Raw genomic sequence first — 27,653 nt, 5'->3', positions numbered from 1 at the left:
CATAGTCTTCTTATAGCTCAATTTAAATTAGGCAAGAGCAAGTTGTGGTTTCACCTCCAATAGCAGCATATAATGTACAGAGACAATAAAAACCAGCATGGCAGGTGAGTTAAGCCCAACTATCATGTAAAACTCAAGGTTGCTTACCTTAACCCTTTGCACTTTGCTTCAGAAGCTTTAAGGTAGATACAAGGTGATCACACAACTTCTGGAGGCAGCCTGGTGTTCCTAGTCCATGCATTAGTACTGAAATGTTCTGCAGTGCCACTGCATGGTTGTATTTCCAGTGGATTAATGCTAAAGTGTTGTGTAGGTTTTGCCAGAGCATTCCCTCCTTTAGTAGGGATGAGGGAGACTCCAAGCACAGGGTCCAAGGTAATTCTCTTGTTAGTAATTAGGCTTTCTATGTTAGTGCAATACTTCAGGAAACCTTTAATTCTGTGCTCTTTCAATTCTAAGGAAGTAGACTTTTCATATTAATTTGATCTGTTCTCTAGTTCCAAGGTATGGCACATTACCTGTTCTGTCACATTAAATACATTCATTAAGGTTATCTAGCAAACATGTGGCTTAGTGCTATCCCAGGTCTCTGAGAAGGCATTACCCATTAGAAATCATTTCATAAAGCAAAAACATTCACAGCTGAAAAATGCACTGAACACAATAGAAAAGGAAAAAAATCACCATAACTGTATTCCAATAATCTTTCACTTTCTCATGTGTTTGAATAAAAATAACCTTAAGGGAATGGTTACACTTTATGGAGAACTAATGTGCAGTCTTCATTCTCCTTGAAGAGGTTGGACATAACTGGGTCCTCTTTGGCCTGTACGTTTTTCAGGTAATAGTTGACTATTTCACCATCGAGTTTGTACTGGTGGGGGATGCTTTCATAGGGCTTCAGGTCCAGGTCCAGCACAGAAACAGAGAAGGTGAATCTGGATTTGGATGTCAGTACCACAGGTCTTTGCTCAGAGCTGGAAAATAAAACCACATTGCACATCTGAGTCACTGAAACCAGTATTATTGATTTACGTGTCCCTTTACAGAAGTGACTCTAATGTTTATCTTAGAACTTTTGTGGGAGCTCAAGAAAATAAACTGCAGCTAATGTAGCACTTAGGAAATTATAGCTCCAGCTCTGCCAGTCCTGATGGGACCTTGCTGGCATATCTTCTTGTCATTTTCCTTTCAGCTTCCACACAACTTGAAGGCAAACTGTATTTAGTAAATCTAAGCTGTTTCTAGGTTTGCATACAAAGCAACAGCCTTATTCATGCTTTTGCATACAAAGCAACAGCCTTATTAACAGCAAAAGCAGAAAAGGGACTCCTACTTAGGTTCAAGATAATAAAACATTTAGTATGCTGTCCAAGCATGCTATGGGATGGAGGAGTTCTGAAGTCAGACATTGCACAAATCATGTCCATCACTGACACTTCACTGGAGAACTGCAGGACAAATGCAGAAAACAGCATTCTCTAAAAATAAAAGGGTTCTGGTGAAGCAAAGCCCCCTGCAGAAGAACAGATTAGCTAGCACTGCTGACACAAACCAAAAGGGATAATATTATGGCAAAGCCTCCTGCCTGACAGCCAAAGCTGTCACCTCTTGATTATTGCCTTGGTTTTATTCTAACTAGGCCATTAAAGGCAACTCAGCTTGAAAAATCTCTCCTATGAGAGCACCAAGGCAGAAAACCTGTACCTAGTTAAAACCATCCAGAGCTACTATGAATAGTCAATTCAAAGTTTAAGAAGGGAATAAATTTAAAACTTTGATCCTTTTGATCAACTTAAAACTCTTTAGAAAGAGACATTGGTCATAAATGTCTTAGAACTATACTAAAATTCTCACAGCCAAATATTTGGACACACCACCCCCCCATAACCCCCACACACTTTTTTTAAGTGACTGAATTGCCTGAACAGTACAAACATCCCAATTTCTAAACAACTGGAGCCATTCCAAAGCAGGTGCAGGCAGCTCTTACCATTCATCTTGCAGGCAGGGGGAAAGGGCAATCATGATGGAGCAGTCTTTAGCAGTCATTGCTATTCTGTACTGCTGCACCTGTACAACAGAAAATAACACATGTTTTCTCTTAGAGAGGTGTTTACCTGAGTAAAGCATCTTGTTCCTTACAAAAAGCAGCACTGCACCCCCTGTGTTGGTATGTTGGCACTTTAAGAGCTGGAAATTCTCTCTGGAACAGAAGGTTGGCAGGAGCAGATGCTTTTGCAGCATCTTGTATAAGAGTCACGTTTATTTCCTACAGATCATATTCCTAAAGGCCAAACAGCACCAGTTCCTGCAAATGCTTCCTCAGTCTAGAAAGCCAATAAACCATTTTTCTCTCAGGAACTGGTGCTACAAACTTGTTTTTAACTGCTTCTGGTATAAAGATGCACCCTGACACAATGAAGAATTTTAACTGCACAGACCCTGACAAACCAGAGGTGCTACCTCCAAGTATTATCCAGCCCTTTCAGTGAGACAGAGGTTAATTAACACCGACAGACCAAACAACCTCAACAATGTGCGAAGTACCTTCGTTAATGCAAATGCCACTGTCCCGTCATCTTCCAGGGAAAGGTCCAGCAGCTTCTCATAAAACACTTCATTGTAAGGTCCATCTATCTGTAACGTACTTCTAAATAAATGTTAAAAGAAGATTTACAGACAGCCAAAACGATGTGCTGGTTTTCAGTGTGCTCTTTCCTCAGCAGCCCAGACACTCAGATTAGAACAACCCAACAATAAACAAATCCAAGTATTAACCCACTGCCAACCAACATCACAACAGTCCCTGCTATTCTCAAATCACTCAAGATTTGCTGCTGCTTAGGATCTGGGTTGTGTGGGGTTTTATAAGTATGAATCATTCTTAATCCACTGCCATTTCTGTACCAGTGCAAAATTATGGGGTTTTTGCAAAAAAATGGGTAAGTTTCAAAATTTGTAGCAGTCTGCAGGAGCTGCAGAAGCCTTGCTGAAAATACATATATAAGAAATATATAATAATACCTTGATATCTATTTTATATGTATATTATATTATTTTGTACAGAAAATGAACTGGGGGCAAAGGCATATCTGACAGGGCTCTGCTCCAACACCATGTGCTAATGGGGGGTGTCCTGGGCTCCTTCTTTCCCCCTTTGAAGAGCTGAGCCCCTGCTGAGAAACTGAACCCTCCCAGGGGCGTTTGTCGCACACAAACCCCCCACAGATCAAAGAACACATTCTCCAGTGCTCTGCACAAGCAGCAGCAGTTCCTGAGCGAAGCCAGAGTGCCCTCGTGTGAGCACAGGAGAGGAACAGCACCCCAGTGGAGGCTGCTTGGAGCAATTATTACTGCACTAATAAGCCTTATTTGAGGAAAAAAACCACAGCAGCTTGCATTCATCATTGCAGAACATTATTACCCCTGCAGACATTCCCAGCTCTGCAGGTACTGGGGACTGGAGAAACCACCCCTTTCATTTGCAGTACCTTTCTGCAAATACACAACCCCCAGTACTAAGAGAGCATTCTCCTCTCTTAGCCTGTTGTGAACGTTCCAAAATCATTAAAATTCAGGCCAAAGTGACCAACATCAGCTGGAAGTTCAGTTAGAAATTCAGAACGTGCAGTGCCACAGAGTGTGTGCACAGAGCCAATCCTGCCTGCAGTCCTGGTTACTCAGGACTGGAAAGGAAAGCCATCAAGTCTTACCTCTCTTCAGGAAATTCCTCCAAGTACTGTTCAACTCTACTGTACAAAGGATAGAGTCCTTCAATATCCAGCATGTCAAGCATCTGAGCCTGAAGGGTTTTATAAAGGAGACAACCCCTCGGTAAACCAGAGCTTTCCAACTTATGTTTACCTAAAAGAAAATGCATTTTAAAATAAGGCAGACACAAGTCTTAGCTTCAATTTGCCATTACATGTGCTTGTTTAGAAAATACTTTCAGTCCAGTCACAGGTAGGGGGAAACCTCAAAACACTTCAGTTTCCAAACAGAAGTGCAAGGTGCAGGTACTGACCTGCAGATTTAAACAGCTCCTTGGACTGCAGGATAAAACACCTGATATTGAACTCTACAAACTACCTAAAAAAAACCACCAAAACACACCACTGCAATCTACTCATTTTGAGTCCACAGGAGAAATGTCTCATCTGAGTTTGAAGCCACCACAAATTCACTTTGAACACTGTCAACTGCTGACAGTAATGTAGCATGTCAGCTCTGGGGTCTTTTTTTATACAGTATCAAGAACTGTATTTGCTTTAATTTCTCTAAGACAGCTCTTCCTCCAGCACTACAACAAACCATGGGCAGTGAAAAAGGTCTTCCTCAAAAGCAGAGCAAAAAATGTGCTGTTTGTGTAATTGGGATAACTGGCAGCATCTTGAATAATTAGAGCTTATACAGAACTTATGCACTGAGGAATTAATTTACAGTTTTCCCACTCTCACTTCCCATTGCTTTTCCCTCTGTTATTCAGACCTCTCTTCACCCAGAGAAGAGCAGCTGAAGAAAAGAACATGGGCTGTGCCCTGGTGAGGGTTGACAGGAGGAGCAGAGAAAGGCAAAGTACGGGTATTGCAATAAACCAACCAAAGCAGCCCAACTTCATCACATACAACATAAAAATTCCCCACTTGTTTGGAATATCTATTATTGTTATCAGCTCAAACTGTTATTTCTTCCATTTTTCCTGTACCACCTCCTGAATTTATTTTTATTTATTTATTAGATACAGTACCGTAAGTGCTCACTACAACATTACATTATATTCACAACAATTATCTGGCAGCTACACAGCTCAGAAGTCTTTTTTTAAATGCCACCAGAATTCCCCTGTTTCCATCCTCATATGAGTATTTATAACCAAGAGACAAAGATCTGAATTGTTACATCAGACAAGGCTCTGAGAAACCTTCTCTGGTGGAAGGTGTTCCTGCCCATGGCAGGGGGCTGGACTGGGTGGCCTGTAACATTCCAACCCACACCACTCTGGGATTCCATGAACAGTAAATTATGGACAGTTTTTACAAAATTATAGCCCTTACCATTTCTTACTAGCTCCTTATTAAAAGCACTTGCTTCACAGTAGCTTCTCCCTTGTGAAATGGGAACTGTCTTCATGTCGCCTGCCCTGCAGGTGTCGGTGCTACTCAGTAGCGCCATGGTGATCACGTGGATTAATTCCTTAACAATTGTCCTTGTGCAGTGGGGGCCACTGACCAGCCCGTTGGAAGGGAAAAAGAAAGGTTTTAAGTGACGAGCAAGTTCATTCCAGTCAGAGACACAGTCCTGGTCATCCTTACAGCCATAAATTAGTTCCCCATTCTGCAACAAGGAGAAAAAAAAGTCTTTAGGCACATCAGGAAGTCAAGTTATTCATACTGAGCTACTCAGAGCATCAGGTCTAATATTTTAAGCATAGAAAGTGTTATTACCTTAACAATCTGCATACAGACACACACATTCCCAATCTCTTAAAGATTTGTCCTCTTAAGTCTAATCAGAACCTGCAAGTAACAACCTCTGAATGAAAACCAAAACCACTGTTTAAATCAAGAGCTACTTTCCCAACTTAATGGCCTGTAAGGAATCAGAACAATACAGGTGAATGATACTTGGCACATTTTCCTATCATTTCTTTCTGAATAATGTCAGGAATGAAAAAGCACCATGTGAAAAACCCTTTTTTACCAGCCCAGACTGGCAAAGGGAAGGCTGTGAAAGGGGACAAGAAAAGATGTGACAGCTATCTACTAGTACAAAAAGAGGGCAGCTCATAGAAATTTAAGTAATTCAAATTGTTGATTCAATATTGGAAATAAATTGAAAGACTCTTGTTTCCTAGAATTAATCTGAAAATCTCCATAAATTATCAGTTATTGCTTCATATTTTTCCTACATGAGTGTCATGGAATGCCACTTTTTTCTTCCTCAGTGAGGCCTGCTATGCCCTGAGCCTGCATCAGTGCTCTAACAGGAATCTAAAACAAAGTATTTGCAGCAATATGCCAAGTTCTCCATTTTCTTCTTCCTGAAGCAGTACATAAAGTTTTAAAACTTTGGTCACCTTAAGAGTCCTTTTCTATTAATTGCACCTCAGTGATTCTTTCCCAGTAATTCATTCCCCAGGGAATGGTCACAGCCCCAAGTCTGCCAGAGCTTCAGGAGCATTTGGAAAATGCTCTCAGCCACAGGGTGGGATTGTTGGGGTGCCTGTGCAGGGCCAGAATTTAGACTTGGACAATCCCCATGGGTCCTTCTAACTCAGGATATTCTGAGTCAGTTAGATTTCAGATGAGGACAGAGAAATAATAATTACTCAGAATTAACAAAGAACTTCCCCATTTCCTCCTCTTGATGGGCTCCAACAGTGATGGTCTGATTAGGTAGGTTTGAAGGAAGATCTTGAATGTTTAGATGCTCAAGTCAAATTGTTTAAAATCCAAGGCAAAAAAGCAAGAAGAGATTTAACTGTTTACCTTAAATATTTTCAAGTTGTTCTGTGCCTCCTGTAATAAGCTCTTCAAAGCAAAGTGCATTCTTTGTTTATTTCTAGGGAAAACAAAGCCAAGAATGTTTCATCACAGCCTTTGCATGTTCACACCTGGCATGAGCACATGCACTGAGCACATTACTCACACTGAGGTCATGGCACAGGCAAAGTGAACTTCAGATCTGAGTACACTGAACAGCTCTTGGGTGCAATGTTATGCTGCAAAAGGGAGCTCTGATTGCTGAGATAGGTGTAAAGGGGGAAATAGCACCAGATATAATCGCTGTAAAGGTCCAGATAAGCCAGCATTGATCAACCATAATACCTCAGTGAAAGGCAAAGTAATCCAAGCAAGAAATCTGTAATGCAGATTATTTTAGGGGGAGGGGGGCAAAACCACAGAATCCTTACCCTGAGAAGAGATCCAACGGGCAATATTTACTTGGTCGCTTCCATTTTCCATTGGCTACCTGTGGAAAACCCAGAGCACTGCTGTTACCCTCTCTACCTGGAACAGCTGCTCTACCATTTTAACAGTCAGGTGTGTGGCACTGACATCCTGCCTTCAGAGGTCAGGACGTTTAAACAACTTTGAACACAAAACTCATGACCACTGTGGGTGTTTCCCAGTCATTTTTAACTCAAGTCACTCAAACTTCATTCACAAGGGAGAAAGGTCACATTAAATCTCAGGGAGTCACAGTCACACCATTCCAGAGTCACAGCAGGCACAAGTCCATGAACTCCGTGCCTGTTACGTGCTGTTTGTTCTAAGTCACAGAATGCACTTGGTGAGCTGATCTGGGAAGGAAGTTCCACATCAGAGTTGACCCAATCACAGCATTCATAGTCCCCAAAGGCTGATATTGTATTTGTTTGCTTCCAGCTTCCCACAGAACTTGTTCCATCTCTCATTAACAAATTCACACCCAGCAACTCAGCTGTGTATCCTCCTACCAGCTTTAGTCATATCAGAGATTTGAGCAAGTTTCAACAGGAAAGCAAGCCTGGAACAGCAAATAGAGCACAGTACAGCCAAAGGAAAGAAGGGTGACTTAATGATTACCTTTAGATGCTGATGCATACAGTAACGACACACCTTGTGCTTTATCTCCTGTGAAACATGGCTGGAAAAAGGAATGAAGCCACACTTTGGCTAAAACAAACAAGCAAAATAAGATCGTAAATACAAATGTCTCTCTCTATAGAAACATAAAGGCATACAATATGCAAAGCTTTCCAGTTAAAGGAAAATTTTTAAAAATTATAAAAATTTCCAGCACTTAAAAGCTGAATTACTCCTGATTATTTTAAAAAATAATGACACACCAAACTGCTGTGGCCTACAGAAAAGCCTAGTAACACCTGGGAATTTCCCATGTTTCAAAAGATGGGGAATTGGAAGAGAGAGGGGGCTGTTTCCTCCTATGGGTCACAGTGAAAGCAGTGAGCTCTGCCTTCCCCCACTGCTGCAGTCCTTGAAAACTGCTGGGGCCAGAAGTGTAGCTCAAGGAGACAAACAAGCCCCTCTGGCCTGAGGCTCTGTCCCCTGCACACCTTGATCTCGATGCAGAGGATGGGCCGGTGCTCGGCGAAGCGGAAGGGCTGCAGCCGCGTCAGGTTGGGAAGGCACATCGCGTAACCGCTCAGCGTGTCCATGTCCTTGTCACAGCGACACTCTGGGGACAGACAACAACACAGGGAGATCAGCTCTGGGGTGTTTGCTCGCTCTGGAGCAGTCCCATTCACCAGGTGGGCCGTGGGAACAAGCGTGGAAGGACAGGACACACGGTTTATCAGCTTCAGCCAATTCTGCATTTGCACAAAGTTGCCCTCCCCATTATCAATGCCTGGTTTCAGTTTCCTCAAACCTGTCCCAAGAGCTGCTGTTAATGGCCAGCTCCCAGCTCATCCCAAGAAAGGTGAGGCCTGAAACAGCAAGGAAATGGACTGGCCAACAACAGATAAAGTGACTCATTCATATATTTATTCAAAGATATGATCTCCCTTTTTCTTACTATGCATGACCTACCATCCCTCAGCTGAGTCAAAAGAATCTGAAAATTGACAGTAATATCATAAATTCAAGAGGCATTCTCCATAAAAATCCTTTGAAAACCTCTCTCCACATGCATCCTTTGGGGCACAGAAAGGTCTGTGAGATTGTAGTTCAAAGTTAACAAGAGCACATACCCCCAGATTTTCAAGTACCTGTTATTAAACAGACACACAGAACACATGCTCCTGTTACAGTTTCCACTGCTAAGAAAAATGCCCACTCTGAAAAATATATTGCAATAGCAAAAATAAATCTGAGAAACCAAAGCCTCAGTCACCAGCCTGTCATGCCATACTGCTTCACCAGGATGAGCAAGAAGCCTTCTGTCTCCAACCAAATGTTGACGTTTGTTTTCTTTTTCTAAATTTAAGCAAAAGTACATCCTTCACACCTTCACAGCTGAAAGCCACTTGCCAAATCAGAAAGGCACAGAAATCTGAAGTATTAGAGAAGCTCTTTTGTATGTTACATAGGCTTATATGAAGAGTAACATTGAAAAAAAAAATCCTTGAGGTTTAAAAAAAATTCCTGCTAAAAGTGAGATTCACTGTTGTGAAGCACCTGCCACTTCCCCACCACCACACTGCAATCCCCAGCAGCTGGGGACACACAAAGTTTAACTTTGAAAAATAAAACTAAATTCTATCATTCACTTCCTCCAGAGTATCATTGGTTTTTAAACTTTTATTGGACACTATTAACTTTCCTCACTGGTTCTTGGCACTATGGAACTTTTACTCAAACAGGAGAGGAGAAATCAACAATAGTGTCTCCTATGCTCACTATAAATTAATCCCTTTTTTTTTTTCCTGGATCAAAGGTATCAAAGCACTTGACCACAGTACTTTGATTTAACACTGTATTTATCTTCAAGGAGTTTTGCTAAAGCAGGAGTTTCTGGCCACTCTCAGGAACATTTGGGAACATAAAACACCACAAGGGTGTTTTGCCTATTTTAGAGCTATTACATTCTACTTTTAATTCCAGAACACAATCCATTTTTTCCACAACAAATTTTCAACTTATCATTGTCTAAATATTAAAAAAAGTTTCCTTATATTCTGTAGTGTGATGCTTTTTTTACTTTAGAACAAAGGAAAATGCTTTACAGCTTGAGGAAGCCCCATTCTAATCCCACCCCTGCCACTTACCTGGCCTCTCTGGCTGGATTTTCAAACACAGCTGTCTTACAAAATCTAAAGGCAGTTGAATAATTTCCTATTGGGGAACAAAAAAGAAAACATTTTAATGCAAAAATTAATACCCAGTTTGGGAGTCTTGAAATAGAACAGCAAATTTCCACAAAGTACACTGAAGTATGCAGTCAGCAGCTTCTCCCTCTGGTTCACTCTGTGAACAGCTGTACCTGCAATCACATGCAACACCTGCTCCTCTATAAAAACCAAGGACTAACTTAAATAAATGCATGACAAAGAGCATTTTCAGTGCAGGTTTAATGTGTGTGAAGGAACCTGCATCACTTTGTCCTTTCCACAAATGAAAAAGTCCCATGTCTCACATCCCACCCTTCCGAGGCAGAGCTGCGTAACTCAAGTTCCAGGTGAAGCTGTAACTTTTTCTCTTATCTGATGTTCAGTGAACAAGATCTGGCTGCCCTGAAGAACAGAGCAAGGGGAAAGGTGACCTCTGACTGCACAGAAACCTCAACAATTTAGATGAACCAGGTTTCTCCCCTTGTTTTGCAGTTAGTATAAAAATCTCTCTCACACACACACCCTTCTTGCCTTGGGCAAAGCAAAGAAATGACCACACTTTTCTTCAGTAGCTTGAAATAGCCAAACCACTGAGTACAATCAATCACCTCATCAGCACAGAGCAGGCTCCCTGTTTGCATCCAAATGCTTCCTGTGTGCAAACCCTGTTAGTTCCTTTCACTGGCACTCAGTGTTCTCCTAAACACTTCAGTGTTTACAATGCCCAAGCCATTTATTTTAAAAACAAATCATTTACCCCATGGTGAACATAGTTCTCCCCAAAGAACTGCTTCATCACATGTTTTCCGAAGTCTACGATGTTTTGCAGATGGTGTAGTATTTCCTCTGGAGTCTGGAAGACAGAAATGTAGTAACTGAACTCCAAAATAATGATAACAACACTCCAGAACACACACCCATCCTGGTCAGTGATTTAACAAATAACTTCATTGCTGAGCTTGTCAGGTCAGTGCACACTGAAGTCAAACAGACTCAAACATGCTAAATTTCTTTCCCTACTGCCACCTCAGGGGCTGGGACAAACAGAAAAATGGTCAGAAGAGATGATTCTTCTTCAGTTTCAGGGGACAAAGGAGAGAGGAAGTGACAAAAGTGGAACAAGGGGAGACTGCTCGAGACCTACTCTGACCATTATTCTTAAAACAGCTCAGAGAACTCCAGCAGTCCAAAGAGGTGCTCAACAGCTGCAGAGCAGAAGAGGCTTGGAGTGTTACAAAATACATCACGGAGATTGGGAAGAATGGCTGCAAAGACTGAGCCATATTCCAAACCTTGGCATGAACAGGTACAAAACTTGCCATCTGTCCCAAATCCCGCCCTAGCCAGTGAAAAATCTTACTGTAATGTGATATTCTGTAATTTCATAAGGAAAGTTTTCTATGAGACAAGAGCTAGAAGCTCCATGAGTACTGGAAGCAGGACAGGGACAACTGCACAGTCAGACTTGGGCAGACTCTCACTCATTGAGGAGGGAGCAAAGGAGCTTTACAGCAACATTATGCCATTCCCAGCACTCCGGCACACTCTGCTTCTCTGCAAGGTATTTCATTGTTACAATAGACAACCTCAAAGCTACTCTGTCCTTTTGTAACACACACACTCAAAAAACCCTCATAAAACCTCACAATAAGATTAAGTGGAGGAAAAGAAAATGCAACACTTGGGTACATGTTAGCAAATCAAAGACGAAAAACAAGAGCAGGAGAAAAAATAATAAACAGAGCAGAGTAAGAGGAAATAAAATACTAGAGGACAACACCCAGACACTGACATAGCCTAGAGAAAGGAGGAAAGACCACATCCAGCACTAATCACAAATGACAACAGCCCCTTCTCTAACTTAAACAAATCCTGAATGGTGAGAAGGAACATTACACCATCTCATCAGTAACAGAAATCTCAGCTAATTCCCATTTACAGATGGTTCTGACCTGGTTTGCTGACGTACACAGCACCCACAGGTTTGTGTTTGGTTTGGTTGGGGTTAACATATATACACACACTCTCACACTGAGAAATAAGCAGCTCATTAAAATTTACTGCTGTCACTTTTACTACATGGAAAGACTCACCAGTTACATTATTGAGTATTTCTCAATCATAACAATAAGGTAACAATGCACAATAATATCACCTTGTTCAATTACTGAATTATCTAATCCCAAATTCAAAATTAAACACGTAATTAAATGTACAAAACAGCATCCAGACTTCTTTACCTTTCCTAAAGGAGTTAAACAGAAGAGACTGAGACCTATTTGTTCACATCTGAATTTCATAGTGTGTATTACTAGAAAACATTTTGCTTGAACTGCTTCCTTCAGCATTGTTTACCTTGGATGACCTGTGATGTCATGCACAGAAACAGAACACTTCAGAACCTAATTTTGCTTAAGTCAGGAATACAGACTACTCAAAAAAAAAACCAAAAAAAAAAAACAAAAAAAAAACAAAAAAAAAAAAAAAAAAAAAAAAAAAAAAAAAAAAACAAAACAAAAAAAAACCAAACAAACAAACCCACAACTTTTTCCCTGTCATTCTTTCTATGTGCAAGTTCATCCCAAAACTGATTCTCCAGGATTTGTTTACTGATCTGATGATAAAATATTTATTCTGTTCTGCTCCAAGAAAAAATGGTCCTTTAAAAAAATCAATCACCAGAATAAGTAAATATATTCAAATTACAAAACCTTCTATTTAGAGGGAATTGGGAAGTCTGCACACTCCCAATGCATGACAGATGCAAAACACTGGAGCCAGGTCTCCTCAACATGCAGCACTGGAATGTGTATGCCCAGCCTCAGTGCTGTGGTGGGTAACTGAAAAGTCACTTCCTGCCTTCCTTTGTGACTCTCTCATACTTTGTCAATTGTTTAAAAACAATTACTATGCAACAATCTCTTTGAACTTAAAATTTAAAAATTGAAAAACTAAAAAGGAAAAGGGGCAGGCATTCAGTGTTCTGTTTTCTTAAATAAACTGCAACAGACTGACTTTTTATGTAAAGTTGTGGTCTAGTCCTCTCCTGCTATACTAAAAATTGAGATAAGCACTGTTTCCTTTCTTGTGGTGCCCTGGACTCATCACTGTTCTTGTTAACACTAAACATTATTATCTTGGGCTGCTACCAAAGCACAAGATACATTTTTGAAATCCTGCCAATAAAAGCAGCTCAAAAATCTACTTCAATCATACTTTGGTTTTACTAGACCTTTTTTCAAGTTAAATAGTAGCAGAAAGACCATCAAATAACTCTTATGCTGTGTTCACTAATTTTTCCTTTCTCTGTTTTAGTAACTTGTCCCTTGTAAAACTGAATGCTTTTCACATTCATCTTCCTGATTTAAAGCAATAAAATGCCCTTTCTAGATGTTTAGTTTACATTCATCCTTGTTTCTTTTTTCCTAAAATTAGGCAGACACACCAGTTCTCAGTAGAGCCCCAATGCTTTTTGTATTTCCCTCATCAGAACAACGTGTCACTGTGCCTCACAAAGCCCTGCTTCAGGGGCTGCTGCAACTCAAGCCATTCCCTGTATCTCTCAGGTAACACACCCTAAAGACTCGTCTTGAGGTTGAGGAAATGAAAGAATTTGAACCTTGTGCTCTCTTTTCTTATTTTTCTTCCTTGGAACTCTGTGTTTATGCTCCACCTTTGGTTTTTGATCATTTTTTTATCCCTGCTAGAAGAAATCTAAAGTAACTCACTCCAGTTCCTTCTCGAGCAGGAAAACCTTTTTGTACCATGGAAGAAACTGTGAGATTGTGTCCTGCCAGGACACTAAATCACTCACTGACAAAGGGTATTCTGTGAACATTTCATGTGTTTGTTCAGATTCCATGGCTTTTTGGCTACTGAACAGGTGGTCAACAGCAGACCTTGACCATGACACCAGTTCTGTGTGGCTCCTGTTCTGTCCCACCTGGCTACAGCCAGGAAAACTCCTTTCTTCCTCAGCATCCCTGTGCTCCCATAGGTGGATATGGAACATTTACACTGTGCCACAGCTGAAAGCTCTGCCCTCTGACACACAGCAGCCTCACACCCTGCCCCACACAGAGCTCTTGGTATCAGCACTCCCATCATCCCAGTTACATAAGACAACCTCAGATTTCCTCCTGTTGCCAAACCCCCTGAAACACAGGCACATTTCAAAACATCCATTTGTTCTTACTCCTGCCAGTCACAGCTCTTTCACAGGTTTCTTGTTTCTCCTCACACTGGCTATTAGTTTACCCAAGGGCATTCAGCAACAGGACAGGTTTAAATCTTACCTTATTCTGGTTGGGGGGGGACTTCAGAAACCGTAGCACCACACAGCGCTGGAGGAAAACAGGAAAGAATAGGGATTCATTAGCATTTATAAACACAATTGTCTGATTCCCCAATGTACCTCTCTGAGAAATTAAGGGGGAAAAAAACCCAGAAAAGCACATTTTAGATGGTTATTTCACTCAACATGAAATCAAATACGCCAGCTGAAATCAAACACAGCAATGTCTGCTGCCAGCTCTGCCATCAGTTTAACGAGGCAGCCACTCTGCATTTCCAGTCACTAAGTACACCAGGGAAATGCTCCCTTCGCTTACAGCACTGCTCTGAAAATCTGGGAAAGCTCACATGGAACCACAAACACCCCCACCCTGGCATTTGTGCACCAAAGCTCCCCAGAAGAGACACAAGGCCCATTTCATGTACAGTATCAGCAGAGCATTACAAATTATTAAGGAGACACCATTACCAGCAGCAGCTACACAGCTGAACTTGACACTAAACCCTGGGGCTCATAAACTTCTGCAGAGTAAATACATAACACAGGAACAAATATAGCATGTTTCCAAGTATTCTACCTTAAAACCATAGGAAAACTCACTAATTTTTGTAATTTTTACAATTGTTATCAGTTTGTAACAACTCAAAAAGCTTGACACTTTACAAATTAAAATCAAAGTCTGACACGGTGTTAAGGCACCTGCTGCCTTAAAAGGCAACACACAGCCCTGCCTCTGGTCTGCCTAAATATCTGATCCTAGAGATACTTCCACTGATGTAGTTCTGCCTATTCAGGTACAATGGGATATTAACAAGTGGGCATTACAGAAGGTAGAGACAAACAGCTGTTTTCCAGTTCACTCTTAGCCAGTCTGTCTCCATTTGGGCCTTCCCAAGACACCAAAAAGGATTACATCCATTTAAAGCACTGGCACAGAAGTGCATTCAGATTCACTGACAAAGACAATGCAGACAAAATGTCCCAGTTGTACTTCATGTTTATGGAATCCAAGCTTTTTCCCTTCCAAATTATTTGCCATTAAAAAACTTCACATAGCATGACAGCACCAGATCTATTCCATATTTCAGAGCTGAAAGCTGTTTCTGCACATGCTGAGGGAGAGAGCTGCAGATATCTTTAATTACTAACATGGAGAGAAAGAGGAAAGAAGCAAAACTAATGGCAATATGCCATCCAAAACAATAACAAGACTAGGTCCAGGTTCAGACATTGCCACTGAAAGCCAGACAAGGCCCCTTCCAGATCTATAAAGTTTCACGCCACCATAAATCTCAGCATTCACCCACATCTGGAAAACACTCTCACAGTGCCCCAACAGTAAAGGAGATACCACCAGAGTGGTAATTACAGTCACGTGGATTTGACAAGATTCCTGGTGACATTTCCTCTCTCTCTCATTATGCCCTACACATGAGTAACAGAGCCCAGGCCTGATGAGCCTGTAGCTCTGTGTGCAGTGTGTTATTCTTACAGTGTTTCAACCATTTGGGTCTCCTACTTTAATTATTCATAAGTGGATCAGTGATGGAGTGATCTGATTATTACTTCTAATCTGTTCAGAATGATATTGTAATCTTTCAAGGCTAGTGTAGATATTTATCTTTTAATCAGTTCCCAGCTAAGATTCCAACCAGTGCTCTGGAAAACTTGATTTGCTCTCACAGGACTCAGAACAGTATTTGTTCATCAGTAAGTCATTTCTGATTTGGCAAAATGACCAAAATTACATATGGCAAAAGAAGAACACGTTGCTGGCCTAAAGATGTCAAAAGGAAACACAACACTGTTCAAACAAAACTTCACAGATGCAATTAAACCAGCCAGCCCAAACTACATTTCAGTAAGACTATTAGATGATTAGAGGAAATAAAAAAACAAAACCATAACCAAACAAAAACCCACCCCGAAACCAAACATCAAAAAACCCTCAATACACTTCATTCCTATTTTGAGGCAAGTTTCCAGCTAGATACATCCCTTTGTGCATTTCAACACCAGTTCCACAGCACCAAGGTTAACCCATCAGATGTCACAGATGCCAACTGCCTCAGAAGTATCACCACCAAAAATATTGGCCCACATTTTTCACACTATTGCATTTCTGATTCACTTGGCTGCTTCTTTACTTGGAAATACTGTAGGTGGTTGTTGCCATGAGGTTTTTTGTCAGTTATCTTAAAATGCCTTCAATTTTTTATATTTACAGATTGAACACCAAATATATGCCATACTTATCTGCATGCACAAGAATGGCCCAAATTCCAAAGGGAATGGGTCTCTGAAGAGGCTGTCACTACTCCTTAGCACTTTGAGTCAGATCAACTAGATCCTAATGCTCCCTACATTTCCTTCTCCACAACCAGTGGAAGGGCTTACAGAGGCACCTAGCACCACTTCCATCAAAGCACCGGCTCCATCAGAGTATTTAGTTAGCTGGATAACAGTGTCAGAGAGATAAAAAGACAAAAAAAGCAGGCTGCAAGCAAAGGGGGAAAAAAAGAAACAGTGCATGGATGTAGGCAAATGTAACACATAAAACAGTAAAAGGCTTCAAATCTTTTGATGTAAGATAAGTTAGAAAAATAATTAATTCAAAGGAAGAATTCTCTACTTTTTTTTTAATCCCTGCGCATGTTCAGTCTCCATTTAGTGACAAAAGACTAAAAATAACCAACCCATCAGAACATCACATACTACTGCTCCTACTCTCAAACAAGGAATTTAAGGACAACTCTCACATGCGAGCAGAGCAGCTTGATGGCAGATAACAATGTTCTTAGTGGCTCCAGGCCCATACTCGGCCTACAACAACAACCATTTCCAATTGTTACGGAAAGCTGAAAACAAGCACCAGCAACAAGGATACCGAAACGTGCGTCTCTGAAAACACATCCACAAGCGCTGGGCCGGCGATGATGTAACCAGAGGTGTTCTGGGGCAGCAAGATCCCAAGCCACAGCGTTTGGAGTCTGCAGCCCGCAGTTTACAGCCCAACCAAGAAAGGCAAACGCTTCTTTAGCACCCCATCATCAAACAATTGTTTGGGTTAGAGCAGAACAAAGTTAAGGACTGCCAACAGGGAGAGAAGGAGCCCTGGGAGGAGCTGTGAAAATACTCTAAATCGGTGGCATCACAGAACCAGCGGTATGTGTACACACACAGCTCTTGTCCTCGTGTGTCCTGGGAAAAAAACAGTGTCCTGGGCTTGGTCCCCAAAAGCTTACCTGTAAGAATTTTTTTTCTCCGGAGCAGTTACTACAGCTACTATATTAATCTTAATAAAATCCAAAAAATAAAATAATCCTTGGTAGCTCGGCCAAAATAAGACTGGAATCAATCCAGGTACTTTAGATTAGGCAGTAGAATTATGAAACCAGGATAAAAGCTTACATTTGTTTCTTTACAGCCTGGTGTTTGATAATGACCTTATTCTATGACCTCACTGTCATAAAATGCAGGCCTCCTGAACTGGAGAGTTTTTAGAAGTTAAATACAACTGGGGCAAATCTATAATCTTGATATTCCCCTTCAGGGAACAACCTCGTTTGCATCACGGAGATTTTTTTCAGGTCTCTTGCTACATTAGTAACAAAAATCCAGTAAAAGTTGGTGGCAGTGAAAGAAATAGGAAAAATTAAAATTAGCTCTACTGCTGGTAAAGTTGCTTAGACATACAGAAAGATGTATATTTTCCCTCTGCTCTTACCACCTCTGCTCACACGGGTTCAAAATAAGTTTCTGTAAAAAAATACGAAGAATTAGCCTGTCCAAACACAAAGCCTGGGAAACATCAGCTTCTCCTTTTCCAAATAAGCAGGTTCACGTCATCTGTTATTACTCTATTATTATTCTAAGCAGCTCACATTAACTGCTTTTGTCTGGAGGCAAAGCACTACTCTGACATCTCTCCTTCCGAAACTGGAAAAGATTCTCATCTCGTTGATTCCCAGCTTGGGCTCACATATGTGAGACCGACTGGTAGAGAACAAGACTCTGAGAAGCAACTTTTTAAGTCCCAAAAGGAACTCCACCTGCCCCTTCCCACACCCATCATCTCTCTCATTCCACAACACCTCATAAATTCTGGTATCTAAACACTCACCAGTATTTTTGCAGGCACTATCTGCAATTTTACATGACACAGTCACCTATCTGTTACTTTAAAAGGCACACAATACAGAAACAGATAAGAAAACCCATCTTTCTTTTAAAGTTGTGCCTATAAAAGTCACAAGTTTCCAATTATAAACATGGGTGAAACACTCTCAAAGACTGGTAACAAATCTTTTCTACAATTCTTACTCTGCTATTTTTTCCAACTAATTTCACACACCACCACCAGCCACTGCCAAAGGAGATGAAGATACAAAGTCAAATACTTTTGGGGAAAATAGGGTCTGTAAGGGCTCTGAATTTCTTTGTAACTGGTTACTTAATTCACTATTTGGCTGACCCTGAAGAGCTACCAAGAACTTATCAAACACAGCTCTAAGGATGAACCTACCACTGCAGTTATTTAGTGCTCCCTAATCATTGTGGGTTTACAACAACCTACAGCAATGGCACCTACAGAAAGTACATTCTCATTAATCTAATTTCCAGTCCAAGGGAGGGAAACAAACTGAACACAGTGATATGCAAATACTGATTATTGACAGTTCCAAGGGTACTCAACATGAACTATGGAATTGTTTAGCTGATATTAAGCTACTCCTGCAGTAACACACTGCATGCAGAATTTGCCAACTAAAAAAAATTATTCTGACTTTTTTTATTCCAAATCTACATCCCATAACCCCTTCAATTCCAATTCTAGTTTTAGGGATTTGAACAGAAAACAATGGTTTTCTATTCAGAAAATGCCATTTCTGGGAAGGAGAAAAATGGACAAAGAAGTGCTATCTTCACATCTCAGAAAGGACAGTGACAGGGAGAGTGTGTCCCTCTGAGATATGGTAGACCTCAGTGAAAACATGCCCACCATGCTGCCCAGGGCACTTCAGCCAAAGCTTACCTTCATGATACTCAACATAAGACATTTTTAAAGGTCTCCTCATCCAGGGTCAGTGTGCTGTGCAATGTGAAGGGTTATGAGAGATGGAAACAAACTAAGTACTAGAAAATTTTGTAGCTTTTGAATTAAATACACTGGTAGTATTATACACAATTGTTTTCCATCTCAGTTTTGTTCTACATAAGGTGGGTAAGATCACACAAAACAAAGTGAGGAAAGCTACATTTCCTGCCTGTATGGAGGAAGTTTAGCAATTGCTCACCCATAGTGCAAAGAAGCATTCAGAAATAGGAACAATACTCTTTTATTTAGCACAGGAGTCCTTGAAGAACAATGGTTTTATTTCTTAACATGAATAAAGGATTTCTGGCATGGCATCTGGCTTTACACCATTCAATATGGCAAACCCTTATTTGCAAAGCAAACCCCCCCATGACACTTGTTTTCTTTAGCACAGAGCTCACAGCTTGCATCAGACTTCAGGTGCTCATTACAATTTTTTTTTTCTGCTTGGTTATGATCTTGATTCCCGTGAGAGTCAAGCACTATCTCAGGTTTCACTTTATAGTTAAGCTTCTATAACCCTGCAATGCACAGATGGTACCAATTCCAAGAGAATTTAATGATTTCACTCAGCAAGAGTGAGGAGGAAATGTCTGCCCTTCAGCCAAAGCAGCTAATCAGAGCACCTGAAATGATATCAAGTGAAACACCCACTGGTATGAGGTGGAAACACATACCAGAGAGAGAACAGGATGAATAAACCCATTGATGCCTGGCCCTCAGTGTGCATTAGCACTGTCTGGGTAGCACAGCACATGGCCCTGACGTCCTTGCTGTGAAACAAGGAAAAATGGCCCTTAATATTTAAAAGCATATCAAATACCTCATCCATCTGTCAAACAGGTGAGTTGTACCAATCAGAACATAAAAACACATCCTAAGCTTCCTCCCTTTAAGCTGCTCTAAAGCCCCCTCTATCAGCAACACACACTTCCCAGCATTAAGCTGCCAAGTCATCTGATGTTATGCTGGGGAAACCAGGCATTCCAGGAAATTATTAATGGGGGCAGGAAATAAAGAGTCAAAACAGTGAGAGGGATTAGAATTAAGTTAAATAATTAAATGGACAGTTAGAACAAGTGAATAATTCTCAGCATCCAGAACAAGTGAACCAGAAGGCACCTAAGCAGGCCTTGTGCTCATGTAGAATCCAGTGACTGTTCCTTCCCGAGTAAAAGCAGGTCAGGGAGGACACTTCAAGGAGGTCAGAACACCTCCTTGGCACTTTATTCCATGTCTCAGACAAACCCACTGAGGCAAAAGGAGCAGCCACTGAAAAGCTGGGAGGAAGGAAGAACCAAAGGAGTGAATAAAGTAGCATATCTTAGACTGAGCACTCCTACACAGCTTTGGGTCAGCCAGGCTTCTTTATCCAAAGCAACCAGCCCACGGCCACTGTCAGCTGAGGGCAGAAACTCCATCACTGCATTACAAGCACTTGTAACAGGCACAAAAGAAATATTTTTGAGATAACAACTTGATCTCAACTGCAAAAGGAACTCATTCAAGTTTGAGCCAGCACTGAACCCAACCAGAAAAAAAAACAGGATCATTTTTAATCAAGGCTAATGACCTCGTGAGCCTGACTGCAAAACTGGGATTTGTTTTACATTTTCACTGGATATAGCCTTCAGCATTCTCAAAAGTCCCACAAAAAAAAAAAAAAAAAAAAAAAAAAAAAAAAAAAAAAAAAAAAAAAAAAAAAAAAAAAAAAAAAAAGAAAAAAAAAAGAAAAAGACCCAAAGTAAAGTTTGAATTTCCAAAATTTCCAAAGAAGGTCACCAAAAGACAAGTCTGCTCCAACACTCGTTATTAGCAAAAGATAGCACCTCTGAAATAAGTATTCTGCAGGGAGGAGAGATGTGCTGCTGCTGCAGTTAAATGATCACTGTCATATGGGATTAGTGTTAGACCACAGAGCTTCTGTCTCCCATCTCCATCCACACACATGCTGTGTTTCCCCATCTGCATCTACAAAACTTAAGGCACTCATACAAGAGAAGTTTTAATTGCTGCCTTTCTCCTCTCTCTCCTCTCTACATTCAGCCCTGCTACCCAGTGCCACCTTCCCTTTCACTTCATGTCAGACACTAAACCACTCTGCATTCACAGCATCCTTCCAGTGCAGAAACCTGGTAAACACAAGAAAACTTTAAATGTAACTACTGGTAGAATATTGAATTGAAATCCTGATACAGAATTAAAATTCCTTGATGCTGACTCAACCTAATAACTTGGGGAAAGCGTGTGTCAATAAAAAGTTTCACAGCTAATTCACAGAACTGGAAGTACTTTCAACTTTTAATTCTTTGTTTATAATAAAACCTTTGTAGATTGTACTCAAGTAGAGTTAGGTCAATTAGTTATGGCATCAACAGTCACATTGTACCTGTTTAGCCAAAGAACTAAACACAAACAAATACAAATCTGTCTTTTTTTTTTCATCCACTGACCATAGATGTGTATCTAAATATCAATTAGCCAAGGTCCATGCAAGGAATTCTACAGTTTAATACAGGTGTTACAAAGGTTCCCAAATTCCAACTCAAACTGGCAATTGCCCTCTGTTCATAAAAATTTCATTGTTGTTCCCAGCAAGACAGGCATCTCTTCCTTTCTTTTCACTGATGACACACCCTGATCACATACCTGGCTTTTTCAACTGCTTTTCATAGCTGCTTCAGTCAATTTGGGCAGAAGCTCCTCCAGTTGTTTGCAACAAGTAAATAAAATGCTAAAAATCAAGAGCAATGACAACTAAGAAAGAAGGACTATTATCTTTAGTCATCAAGCTGTCTTCCTGTCCTTTTGTCTGAGCAGGCAAAAGATGTGCAGGTGTGGGGGCTTTGTTAAACAATGTTTAGAGTTAGACACTGCTGAGATATGCACATGCCCAAAAAAATAAAAAATGCTGGAGAATCCAGGTCAAACAAATGCCCTATGAAATTTAAAATTTAAAAAAAAAAAAAAAAAAAAAAAAAAAAAAAAAAAACAAGCCCAAATATCAAACAGAAGAGGCAGAAAATTCTACAGAATCAAATGCAGAACTTCTCCCTACATTACATGACTGCCAAATCCACCAGCAGCAGGAATCAGCAAAGTTTGGAATGTAAATACTAGAATCTCATCAAGGAGACAAAAATGTTTAAGTTCAAGTCTTACCATAACTATGCCTTTCCCAATTAGTCAAGTTTAAATCCAAGAAATAGAAGTTGCATTTCACTTTTTCTGGTAATATCTTTCTGAAAAAGGACCAAGAGACCAGAATGTGGCCATATTTAATCAGAGCAATATTCAAAGAAGGCCATTATTAATAAGCTATTGTATTTATAACCACAGGAACAGCAAAATTTCCCTAACTGAAGATTCTTTAATACAGGAATCATCAGCCTGTTCTATTTTTCCATGAAATCAAGACATATATAGATATTAATGAAAAAAAAAAAAACAATCAGAACACAACTGAACACAAAACAGAACACTACTTTTTAAAAATTTGCTTTATAGTCAGCAATCTGGAATTTCTCAGGAACAACTTGGAAGTTTGGGGGGTGTCAGTACTTACACAAACTTCAATAGCACAAAACAGATTCGGGCAACTCTACACAGAAAAACAACAGAAGAAACAGGCCACACAAGTTTTGGGACATGTACAAAATGACATCATCAGAAAAAGCACCTTAAGAAGATTCTCTCAGCGAGACAGCAATTAATGATCAGCATCATCCCTTTGTGCCAAACAAGACCAGAGGAAAGCTGCAGATAATTAAGTCATTCTAACTAGAAGCTTTCTACTCTTTCAGCAACACCCTTCTGTCTAAACATACAATCCTGTCCTCTCTTCAAGTAAGTTTATTGCAACATTACTGAACTTGTCATTATTCTTATAAACAAAACAATCAACAGCCACAGGAAAACTATTTCATAATGCAAAGGCACTACAAGGAACAATTATCTACCCTGATTTGACACAAATGCCCTTCTCATAGAGTTATCTCAAAGTCGCCCTCCCCTCTGTGCAGAAAGTGATTTCCTACACATGCTTTGCAGCCATCATAATGCAGGTGCCAGCAGAAGCAGCTACAGATGCAATGAAAGCAGAGACTGCTGCTAAAACACAAGATCCCCTTCTCTCCCTGCACCTCTGCTCACTACAGTCCCCTGTGCAGCCAGCACAAGGATTGGGAAGGATGCTTCTAAAGTAGCACTGGACAGCCTCCATCTTTACTACAGGTCTTGAAGGGAAAATAAATATCACAGAGAAAAGACATATTATTTGTTTACTACAGGCACCAATTTTGAGAATCTTCTGCAATCTTCATTACCTGGCTTGACTCCCTCATCCAGACTCCTTAGCTATGCTTAAGCTTTCCCTTCCCATCTCCATCTTCCCTCCTTTCCCTTTTCTTACTTACAAGCTCACAGCTGCTCTGGAGATGGTTTATGCATTTACTAATTAAAGTCCTGTACCAAAACCCAAAGATATCTGCTGGAGCTGCAAACATTCCAAGACGTGGAGTAGATGAACACTAATAATCCAGGCATCTCAAGCCATAAACCACAACCTTTTGCAACAACATGACAAGGTTGTTCTAGACTATCTCACTGAATAAAAACCAAGCTGGAGGAAAAAGCCTCCTATTTTCCACTTCCCCATACTCACCCTGAAATGCAAGTTTAATGTTCAAATGTATTTCAAAATTAGGCTTTTGGTTACCACAGTATCCCAACACACAAGTAAAACAGAGGCCGGGAGGAATGTACATACTTCATGTCATAGAGCAACTACTACAGACTACAAGCACATGTTTCAACAGCAGAAAGAAATCCAAGTTATTATTCCTAGAGTTGCTTACACTACTTTCTACAAACACCTACTGAAGCCTTTTGAAATGAAGTGTTAAGTGTCCCATAAGAGCAAACAACTGACTGAAGTGCAGAAGTCCAAAGGAGGATTTCCAGCTCACTTCTGATCTGAGCTGCAGAAAGACACAACAGCTAACCAGGAGATAACTCTTCTGCAGCAGTTCCTCTGAACCCTCTCCACTGCTCACGAGCAGGGAAGAGAAGGGAAAGCACTGCTTCGCTCTCTTTTTAAATCTGAAGCCAAATTTGAAGCAGAAGGAGCAACTCTCCAATAAAAACTCAGGGAAAAAGAAACCTCCTTTCTAAACTACCTGGATGGCTGTGATGGTGCTTGGTTGGGGGTTTGTGGAGCTGTATCTGTATCTGTCCTGCAGCACAGATGTCTCACCAACACCTCAGAGTTACCAGCTGTATTTCACACTAGAATCACGAGGTAGCAAAGTTGTCTGATCATTCTAGCACTTCAGCAGACTGCAAGACTACACAAAGGCCTTTCAGCCACAATTCAGTTTCAATTTGACTTAATTCATTCACAGCTTCAATAAAAACCAAAAGGAAAAGCCTGACTACCAGAGAAATTTGTACCATAATTCTGTACATCTTCTGGAATTTCAGATTCTCCAGAACTGAAACTTTAAAAATTCATGACAGCAGAAGTTTGAGTGCTCATCAAGCAAGCAAGCACAGAGCTCCAGTGATAATAATGGGAACTGGAAATGCTCGGCAGGCATTCCATCTTTATTCACCAGATCACTGTCAAAATGCTGCCAAACTAATTAAAGTAACTCTAGAAAACTGCCACAGTAAGAAGAGACGTGTTGAGTAAGTAGCCCATGCTGTGCCTCAGGATCCTTATCCTGCACTGGAGGGAAAGGAACAGAGATGCACTTGCAGTGATTTCAGCACACAGTGAGACTCCTGTCACTGTTACATCCTGCAGGATTAATAACCAGCAAGAGGAAAAAGTGCAGCAAGCACTGACAGCACTTTCATGGAAACAACAGAGCCCGTTCCACAGGATGCCAGCATCCCACTGCCAGACAAAGCTTTGTCTGGATGCACTGGAAAAGCGGCTGTGTGTCGCCTGCGTCCAGGGCTTATCAGCTCACTGCCAGCAGAGCTGTTTGTTGGGCATGTGACTTTTCCATGACCAACTTTTTAATTTGGTACTGTACTGGATTAACAATGCGTTACATTCATGTCTTAAAGGGCAACCTACAGGGAATGGAGCAACCCCAAGAACTAAGCAGAGCCTTAAACACGGGAGAGCACCCTGTGATGACAGGGGCCTTATAGCTCTTTCTGTCCATCCCCAAGCCAGCCAAAGCCCTCACAGGCAGGAATGGGAGTGTCCAGCCAGGCTGCCCACCCCAGCCCACACACCCTGCACTGCAGACATGACCTTGCACAGGGCTCTTATCAGCGCTCCAAGGAGCGGTGCAGAGAGCAGGAGCTCAAACACAACACCCCAGACCTCGTTTTCTGAGAGGCAAAGCAGCTCATGCCCTCTTCTCCAAAAGGACAGGGATTCACTTTTTTGTTCCAGTTTAAAAAACAAAACTTCTCAAATTTTCCGGAAGCAAGGAAGAGAGGCTTAGACCAAGAGAAGTAGGCAGCAGCTTTCTCTCCACATTTCAAAACACCACTACACATCAGAACATGGAAACAACAAGCACATGCACTGTTCCAATCTGGCCTCTCACTGGTATCTGAGCATCCATTCATGTCTCTCCCACCACCACCAAGTCCCTATCCCCTCCTCTTGCACTGATACACAAAAAACATGAACTGGGAAGCTACAGAATGAAGTGAGGACAGTCAAAATGTCTTAGCTGGGCTGCTGATCCATCCACACAAACCTGAGAATAACTTAACACCAGATCACAAGAACGATGATTAATGGTGCAAGCATATCCTGTTCCTAAGAGGCACAAAGTTACAATTAGCATCTAAATAGTATTTATAGGCTTCAAGTTTACCAGACTTTGTCATCAGTAGACACAAAGATCCAAAATGTAAGCTTTACTCTTTCAAAGTTGTCTATAAAGGAAAAATTGTATCTATTTCACTTTCACTCTATCTTAAAAAAGTTTTAGCATCTTGTTAAAAAGAGAACTGGCACACTCAGCAGCTATTCTGAATCACTGGCTGACTTCCTCACTTTCCACATCTTTAAAGATAATCACAATTACATCACTAATAATCCATTATTTATCCTGACTCCCGTCATCCAGTGACTGAGTAGTTTCTACACTGCCTTTTTCAAAGTTAAATGTGACAGGAAACAAATTCATACATGTTCCTCCTACACCAAAAATTGCTTTTAAATAGTATTTGATATAAATAAAAAGAGGGGGGGAAAAGCCAGAGCCACAGAAGTGCCTCTACTAAAGTTTGGAGAGCACCACAAGATTTCTAGCATTTTCTCAGGCTTGGTATTTATTAATATTTTACATCCAATTCATACTTATAACACAGAAAGCAAACATTAAAATAATGCAGTATTTTCAGTCATTCATTTAGACATATTTTTTAAAAATTATTCTCAAGATTGAACTCTTATTATAGCTCTTTTTCTACAAAAATCCTCCATTTCAACATTCTGGCTTTGCTGAGTTTTGATCTATGAATCATCAAGAACATTCTGTGGCAAATCCAGACCAGCTTTTAAACTAAAATACAAATACATCTTTAAAGCACAAACACGCCACAGGCGTTTTTTTAGAAAATTAATAAATTCCTTCAAGAGGCATGTATCCCAATATATTAAGTAAATAATGCACGTGCAAGGGGAGCACGAATACACTGTCAGCATAAACTGACACAGAGTGTGCTTGATTGGATTCAGCTTCGTTTAATCATTCATCCTTCAAGTGCTGAATCTATTATACTGGTATTTTTTAATAAAATACACCTCCATCCCCCGTGGCCCCCTCCCACCCAAAAAAAACCCAGACAAACAAAAAGGGGGAAAAAATCAACAAAACAAAAAAAGAGACCAACAGGTACATGGGAAAATGGGGATGAAGTGACCGGCGAGATCACATCACAGCAGCTCCGTGGCAAAGCCAAAAACCTAAATTAGAGTCGGGAACCCGGCCCAGCACTGCAGCGAGTGCTCAAACCCCTCACAGAGCCAGAGTGGGTGACAAAGGGAAAAACACGCCTTCACCAGCTCGCTTTCTCCTGTCACATCACCCACACCCGGGAATGATGATAGAAAAGGCGAATTTTTAGCTCTTTTCCTCACAGTTCCCATCTCCAGGCGGCAGCTGCCCGGCCATCGGCTGCCGTCCCTCCCATCCTTGCTGGCCGTGACGGAGGACCCGGAGAAACGCCCGCTCATCTTCCCCACGGGACGGGCCCGACCTCCCCGGACAGAAAACTCCTCCGGGAAAGAAAGCAGCGAGGGCGGGCGGTGGGGCCGAGCGGCCGCTCCCGCCGGGCCGCCCCCTTCACGCGGGCCCGGCTTGGGGCTCCCCCGTACCTGGCAGTGTGAGACGACGAGGCTCTGGTTGCCTTCGCCATGGTACTTCCATTCATTCTCATCCATCTTCTCCACTTCCATGCCCGGCCCGGGCCGCGCGGAGGGCAGGAGCAGCCGCCGGCCCCGCCGC

The 27,653-nt window shown here is 41.1% G+C and overlaps 1 protein-coding gene across 2 annotated transcripts; it reads right to left on the bottom strand.

Annotated features, from left to right (window-relative positions):
* Nucleotides 1–666: 666 nt before the first annotated feature.
* Nucleotides 667–27,653, bottom strand: IPPK (inositol-pentakisphosphate 2-kinase). Of its 2 annotated transcripts, none has more exons than XM_053953351.1 (13): nucleotides 27,524–27,653; nucleotides 14,074–14,121; nucleotides 10,536–10,631; nucleotides 9,716–9,782; nucleotides 8,063–8,184; nucleotides 7,572–7,661; nucleotides 6,917–6,975; nucleotides 6,492–6,564; nucleotides 5,058–5,337; nucleotides 3,717–3,867; nucleotides 2,551–2,653; nucleotides 1,994–2,073; nucleotides 667–977 (listed from the first exon to the last, which is right to left on the bottom strand). In XM_053953351.1, exons 1-13 carry the CDS (start codon nucleotides 27,602–27,604, stop codon nucleotides 752–754), a joined length of 1,476 nt encoding a protein of 491 aa, XP_053809326.1. In that variant the 5' UTR covers nucleotides 27,605–27,653; the 3' UTR covers nucleotides 667–751. The 2 variants fall into 2 exon arrangements, with proteins under 2 accessions (XP_053809326.1, XP_053809327.1); XM_053953352.1 differs by lacking the exon at nucleotides 27,524–27,653 and adding an exon at nucleotides 26,016–26,061.

The sequence above is a fragment of the Vidua chalybeata genome, chromosome 12 (genome assembly GCF_026979565.1).
Source record: "Vidua chalybeata isolate OUT-0048 chromosome 12, bVidCha1 merged haplotype, whole genome shotgun sequence".
NCBI classification, from domain to species: Eukaryota; Metazoa; Chordata; class Aves; order Passeriformes; family Viduidae; genus Vidua; species Vidua chalybeata.
Note: the sequence above shows the minus strand (reverse complement) of the source record. Positions and strands in the feature narration are given on the sequence as shown.